Raw genomic sequence first — 7,667 nt, 5'->3', positions numbered from 1 at the left:
ATGCGAAAGCTGGGCAGTGAATAAGGAAGACCGTAGAAGAATTGAAGCACTTGAGTTATGGTGTTGGAGGAGAACATTGAAAGTGCCATGGGCTGCCAACAGAACCAACAGATCTGTGTTGGAAGAAGTGCAGCCAGAGTGCTCCTTGGAGGTCAGGATGGCCAAACTTCATCTCTTATACTTCAGACATATTGTCATGAGGGACCAGTCACTGGAAAGGGATATCATGTTTGGAAAGGTGAAGGGTCAGAGAAAAAGAGGAAGACCCCAGCTAGATGGACAGGCAAAGTGGGAGCATTAATGGGCTCAAGTGTGGCAACGATCATGAGGTTGGTCCAGGATCGGGCAGTGTTTCACTCGGTTATGTATAGGGTCGGTATGAATCGGTATCGACTCAATGGCACATAGCAACAACAATAATAGGTGCATACTTATAAACAGCAAACCTTATGAATAGCAGTGGAACACTTTCTGATAGCACAAATAGTATATATTGAAACATGATGAATATCCCTGGAACATCAAAGAAAAGCATGACTGGAGTGTGAGACCCTACCTACAAAACCAGTCATAGCAGAGACGGTGGCAGAGGTGAATGCAGAGACACAGAGCTGCTGTGGGCTCTGGGTCCACGGACTGAGTAAGGCCGTGTACCTGCGGGCAGGAGGCTGACTTGCCAAGTATGTCCTTAGGACATTTACATGAACCTGTATCTTTTGTTTTGTATGTGTATATCACATAGTTTTGCTTTGTTCATGTGTGACATTTAAGAGGTAAAAGGGAAGTTACAGGGAGGAAGCAGGATAATTGTTGTTGCAGGGAGGGGGCTGTAATCATTGAGATGAAACAAAGCATAGAATTTGTTGAATGTACAGCAATGATCTTGTCTGTTTAAGCGTCACTCAATTCACAATAAAAGTTTAGGGAAAGTAACAACAAACCCACAGCGCACAGTTTTACTCTGACAAACATGGTAGGCATGAGTCGGGCTTGACGTGACAGGAACTGGTTTTGGTTTTCTGGTAAGATACTCCAGATGCATTTAAAATGAACTTCCTGTTCATCATCTCAGCATAGAGAAAACTCAAGGAAGTTAATAAAAAGTGACTTCTGAATGTTGAATTTCGTTTGCATAAAGAATAAATGTTCTTGTTATAGTAAGAAAACAAATGACAAAGAGCACGAGAACACTGTCAGACAGCGTGCCAGAAGATGAGCCCCCCAGGTTGGAAGGCACTCAGAATTCAACTGGAAGAGCTGCCTCCTCAAAGGAGAGTTGACCTTAATGATACAAATGGAATAAAGCATTCGGGACCTTCATTTGCTGATGGGGCACAACTCAAAGTGAGGAGAAACAGCTGTACACATCCATGAGTGATCTGAACATGGACTATATAAAGTAAGAATCTAGGAAAATTGGAAGTTATCAAAAACGAAATCGAATGTATAAAGATTATACATTAGTGAACTGAAATGGACTGATACTGGTCATTTTGCATCTGGTAGCGTAGTGGTTACGAATCGGGCTGCGAACCTTAAGGTCAGCGGCTCGAAACTACCAGCCGCTCCGCGGGAGAAAGATGAGGCTTTCTACTCCCGTAAAGATTTACACCCTCGGAAACCCTGTACAGGGTCGCTATGGGTCGGAACCGACTCGACGGCACTTAACAACAACAACAACAAGTTACAAGCTGTACTATGCCGGGAATGACTAATTAAATAGAAATGGCATCACGTTCATCATCAAAAGAACATTAAAATATCTATCTTAAAATACAGTGTTGTCTGTGATAGGATAGTATCCATACATCTACAAGGAAGACCAGCTAATACTTGCTGTTGTTGTTAGGTGCCATCGAGTCGGTACCGACCCATAGCAACCTTATGGTTGGCAGAACAAAACACTGCCCGATCCTGGGCCAACCTCACTACTGTTGCCAGGCTTGAGTCCACTGATGCTGCCACTTAGCTAATCCACCTCGTTAAATTTATGCACCATCCTCTAAAGCAAGTGATGATGAAATTGAAGAATTCTACCAACTTCTTCAGTCTGATCAAACATGCAATCAAGATATATTAAAAATTACTGGTGATAAAATGCAAAGGTTGGAAACAAAGTAATTGGAAAAGATGACTTTGGTGATAAATCAAATACCTTTTTTTAAACAGCATAAAAGACAATATACACATGGACTTCATCAGAAGGAATACACAGAAATCAAACTGACTACATCTGTGGGAAAAGACAGTGAAAAAGTTCAACCTCATCAGCCCCAATAAGGCCAAGGGCAGACTGTGGAACAGACCATCTACTGATCATATGTAAGTTCAGGCTGAAGCTTAAGAAAATGAAAACAAGTCCACGAGAGCCAAAATATGACCTTGAACATATCCCACCTGAATTTAAAGATCATCTCAGTAACAGATACGTGCGTTACACACTAATGATTGAAGACCAGAAAAGCTGTGGGATGAAATAAAAAACATCATACAGGAAAATGGTAAAAGGCCATTAAGAAGATAACATAGAAGGAAAAGACCAAAACGGGTATCAGAAGAGACTCTGAACCTTGGTCTCCAGCAGAGAGATGCTAAAGCAAATAGAAGAAATGAGGAGGTAAAAGAGCTGAACAGAAAATATTAAAGAGCAGTTCGTGAAAACCAAGTCAAATATGATAAGGCAATGTGCAAAGAACTGCAATTAGGAAACCAAAGGGAAAACACACTCAGCATTTCTCAAAAAATGGTGTGCGCCAGGGTTGTGTTCTTTGACCATACTTACTAAATTTGTATTTTAGCAAATAATCCAAGAAGCTGGATTATAGGAAGACAAATGTGGTATCAGGATGGGAGGAAGACTCATTAACAACCTCCAATATGCAGATGATACAACCTTGTTTGCTGAAAGTGAAGAGGACTTAAAATACTGATGAGGATAAAAGGACCACAGCCTTCAGTATGGATTGCACCTCAATGTAAAGAAACCAAAAATCCTTACTAGAAGAAAAATAACATCACGACAAATGGAGATAAGACGAAAGTTGACAAAGCCTTCATTTGGCTTGGATTCACTATCAACACTCACGGAAGCTGTGGTCAAGAAATCAAATGATGTATTGAATTACACAAATCCGTGGTGCAAGACCGCTTTAAAGTATTTAATAGCAAAGATGTCAGTTTGAGGACTAAGGTGCACCTGACCCAAGCCATGGTATTTTCAATAGCTTCATATACATGTGAAAGTTGGGCAATGAATAAGACCATAGAAGAATTGCTGCACTTGCGTTATGGTGTTGTAGAAGATTATTAAAAGAATCATGGACTGGCCAGAAGAACAAACAGATCTATGCTAGAAGCATAACCTGAATGCTTTTTAGAAGCCAGGGTGGTAAGACTTTGTCTCTCATACTTCGGACATATTATCAGAAGGGACCATACCCTGGAGGAGAACATCATGCTCGGTAAAGTGGATGGTCGGCGAAAAAAAAACGAAGACTCCCAATGAGATGGACTGGCACACTTGTGGCAGCAGTAATGGGCTCAAGAGAAACAGTGAGTGTAAAGTTGGTGCCAGACCAGATATTCTTTCATTCTGTTGTGCATAAGGTCGCTCAGTCAGAACTGATTCGATGACGCCCAACAAATACGACCCTGTACAGGGTCGCTATGAGTCGGAACCGACTCCATGACACATAACAACAACAACAACTTCGGCACACTTCACAGACCATAGTGTAGAGTCAACATAACTTCGATATCCAATGGAAAGCCAAAATATTCGTGGGATTTTCTTTATCGTGCGATTTGCCTTATTGCTGTGGTCTGGAACTGATTGGAAGAGTCTCTGAAGCTCAAGTTCTCCAGCATAGAGATTCTAAAGCAAATGGAAGACATGAGGAAGTAAAAGAGCTGAACAGAAATTTTCAAAGGGCAGCTCATGAAGATAAAGTCAAGCGGTGGTGGTGGTTATGTGCCGTGGAGTCCGTTCTGACTCATAGCAACCCTGTACAGGGTTTCCGAGGCTGTAAACATTTACTGGAGCAGACAGCCTCATCTTTCTCCGGCGGAAACAGCTGCTGACCTTGTGGTTCACAGCCTGATTCGTAACCACTACACTACGAGAGTTATAATACTTGATAAAGTCAAGTATTATAATGAAATGTGCAAAGACCTGGAGTTTGAAAACCAGATGGGAAGAACACTGCAGTCTGCCTGTAAAGTGCTGTTGTAAGGATTAAATGAGTTACTAGAGCTATAAAAGCATTTAGTATATTCTTGGCAAAGATTATCATCATCTCTATGAGCATCCAAAAACACTGGCTTAGCCCAGAAAGAGTTTGGACCCTGTTCCTCAGATTCTTGGCCAGCATATAGATCTCTCCTTGATACCAACCCAAAAACGAAGCCCGTAACTATCCACACTGTCTTTTGTCTCCATTGACCTTTCGGAGGTTCGCTTAGATTCTCAGTTGAAAATCAGGGAGTCCTGAGCTTGCCCAGAAGGAATCTGACCAACTTCTATTTGCCCTAAATCAAATCATTCCCACATCTGCATAGAAAGATACGCAACCTCCTGGCCAAGCCCCCCAGGATTGGAAGGTAACCCTTTATATTCAAGTTTTCAGCCAAGCTTCTTCTTCCTAACTAAGCTCAAGAGTTCACCCTCACAGAACCTCACAAGTAAGAAGGTGCAGACCCACAACCTCTACAAGACACACCCCCTGGCAGGAGAGAGCCAGGGGACTGAGGAAGTTAGAATTTCCCTAACAAATCAACCTGTCTGCCATTTTGACTTGTAAGAACACCCAAACAGATTTGGCTTTCGTGTTTCTTTTCCCTTCCCCATCCCACGCCCCTTTCTCAGACACCAGTAAAAAAATTTTGAACTCTGAAAGAAGTCCCCCAGTAGGACAATTAGTCCAGAAATTAGTATTAGCAATAAGACGCACCCACCGCCAGGAATCCATTCTCACTCATAGCGAGCTTACAAGACAAAGTCCAACTGCCCATAGGAGTTATGAGACTGTAAAGCTGTAAATCTTCACCAGCAGGAAGCCTCATCTTCCTCCCTCAGAGTAGCTGGTAGGTTTGAACTGCTGACCTTATGGTTAGCAGTCCAATGCTTAATCCACTATGTCACCAAGGATCCTTAACAATAAAAGCAGTCATCCTCAACAAAAAAGAGGCACAGACAGATGGCGGTTTTGAAAAGATGGAAACGGAGACACAAGCCAGGAACACGTGGAGCTACCAGAAGCTAGAAGAGACAAGCAGGGCCTTCAGGAAGAGAGAAAACGCATGCACACACCCTATCCTTCAGAACAGAGAGAGAAAAAATTTGTTGTTTTAAGCAAAATAATAGCAATACCCATTATTCTGGATAATAAAAAAGGGCTCATTGTTCTAACCTCATATCAAAGGAGTATCAAGTATAATCCCATTGATACAGACGTTGCCTATAGCCAGGACCTGAACCTAACCTAACCTTCCCTAGATTCCAAAACCCAAGGGCTGGGATTGTTGTTGTTAAGTGCCCTCAAGTCAGTGAGACTCATAAGCCACCAGGTGGAGGGTTTCGGAGGTGTGACTGGTAGATTAGAACCGAGAACCTTTAAGTTACCAGTCCAGTGCTTATCCTATAGCGCCACACAAAGGAATTCTTAGCAGGGAACCGCATTACCACGTGCAACTGTCCCCAGCTACTTCTCCTTTCTAGGTTAGGGCTCCTCGAACTTTGGCCGAATGGTACACCTGTCCCACCCATCTCCAGGAGGCGGATCAGGATAAATAAAACCCGGCTGCAGGTTCCTAGACAGTTCCAAAGTGATCAAGTCACTCTATGCGAAAGGCCTGGCACTATGTAGGGGTACCATGCTGCCAAAGCACCAGAGCGTGTGCCCTTTCTTTCCCTATTAAGGGAAAAATAAGCTCAAATATCTTGAAAGCAGAGTTGGAGAAGGCCTTAGGGAAGTGGGTCGGCTGCGAGGCTAGAAGAAAGCAAGGCTGGCTGGGGAGGAGGCACGAGCTCTAGATGGCAGGCCCTGGCCGGGCGTAGTGCCTAGCTCATAGTAGGTCCTCAGCAAACGTGTAAATGAATGAATGAATGGCAGGCGCGCAGGTCAGCGCCGCCCAAGCGAGGCCCGGTCACGCAGCCTCAGGGGGCAAGGTCTAAGGAGAAGTGTGGCTCTGCGAAGAGGGCACTCCAAAGGCAGTGAACCCGGATACCGCGCTGGAACCAACCGCCCTTACCCGACCCTCTCGGGCCTGGCACCCCGCCCCGAGCCCACTACCCGCTTCCTGCGTCCCGGAGGCCGCGCGCGGCCAAAGGCGGCCTCCGAGCGCCAGGTGCGCGGCGGCCGAGGCAAGGTGACCGCAGACGCGGACCGGGCGCCCACCTTCTGCGCTACGCGCACGTTGTCCTCGCCGAAAAGGCTACTGACGCTCTGTGAGAAGGTGTTGACGGTACGGCGGTAGCTGTTCTTCTCCGTGCTGCCGCGGCCCCGCGCCGCCTGCAAGCCTGGGGCCATCTGTCCGAGCAGCAGCAGCAATAGCAGTCCCGGCGCGGCGAACGTAGTCCGGGCCCCAGGCCCGCCGCAAGCAAGCGCGCCCATCCTCCGCCAGCGGGGTGCGAGCGCCGGGAGCCAGGTGTCGGTTGCGGGCCGCAAGCAGGGACCGCGGGCTCCTGCTAGGACCGCGTTGGCGCGCTCCAGAGGCCGCGCGCTGCGCTCTGCCCGCGCTCTGCCCGCGCTCGCCGCCGCCGCCGCACCGCGCGCAAAAGCGCGAGCGCCCCGCCCTGCGCCCCGCCCTGCGCCCCGCCCTGCCTGGACCCCGTTGGCCTCTGACCGCACACCTCGGACTAGAGAACTCGGTCCACCGGTAAAATCTTTGTCTCCACTTCCCCTCTACCCGGAAACTCTCTGTGACCTACTGAAGTTGTTTGTATTTTTTTAACTTTACTGTAAAAAGCAACCCATGCCTACAAAACTTTCACCAGCCTCAACAAGAATAATGACTGCAATTGATTGGACACACAGTACATATAAATTTTTGTAATCACGATTATACCCGAAACTGACCGCATCGTCCACAGCAAAGGTCCCAGCTCTTCATGTTGAAAAGTTTAAATAAAGGGAAGTGTGAAGCGTGTCCTTCCCGAATATTTTTCATTGAAAAGGAAAAATTGTTTTCAAAAGTCCAGCTACTAAATGAGGAGGAAATGAGAGAATTGGAAAATCACTTTACACTTCCTTGCCCAAGCGATGGATGCAGTCTACAGGTATGCAAAGACTCTATGATGAGGAGATGAAAGTTTGGTGGGGAACCTAGAATGGAGCGCCAACGCGTCGCCAATCTCTTTTAGTATCAGGAAGTCGCTGACTCAACCTGTGATGGATTCCAGCCAAGATACCTTGAGCTTGCAGCTAATCTAACCATAGATCTAACCGTCAGTTTGCAGGAAAATACAGGGATTGGAGGGGGAGGCGGGAAATGACTAACAGCAGCTACAATCGTCCAAATCCGGAATGGGGACCATTCTACAGCACAAGTGATCCATTTCTTCAATTAAATTACCTAGAAGGAGAAAGAGGAATTGATCCTGGTGTGGCGCTGTGGGTTAATACGCTCCTTTGAAACCCTATACAGGGTCTTTATGAGTCACAAGTCGA

General features: G+C 46.0%; 1 protein-coding gene across 1 annotated transcript in view; it reads right to left on the bottom strand.

Annotated features, from left to right (window-relative positions):
- The window catches only part of BRI3BP (BRI3 binding protein), a 31,028-nt gene extending 24,417 nt beyond the window's left edge, over window positions 1–6,611 (bottom strand). The window contains exon 1 of the mRNA XM_006874521.1: window positions 6,396–6,611. Coding sequence (XP_006874583.1) covers window positions 6,396–6,611 — 216 coding nt within the window. The remainder of the gene's footprint in view (window positions 1–6,395) is intronic.
- Window positions 6,612–7,667: the final 1,056 nt, after the last annotated feature.

Source organism: Chrysochloris asiatica, unplaced genomic scaffold (assembly GCF_000296735.1).
Source record: "Chrysochloris asiatica unplaced genomic scaffold, ChrAsi1.0 scaffold00281, whole genome shotgun sequence".
NCBI lineage: Eukaryota > Metazoa > Chordata > Mammalia > Afrosoricida > Chrysochloridae > Chrysochloris > Chrysochloris asiatica.
This window is presented reverse-complemented; position numbering and strand designations above follow the sequence as displayed.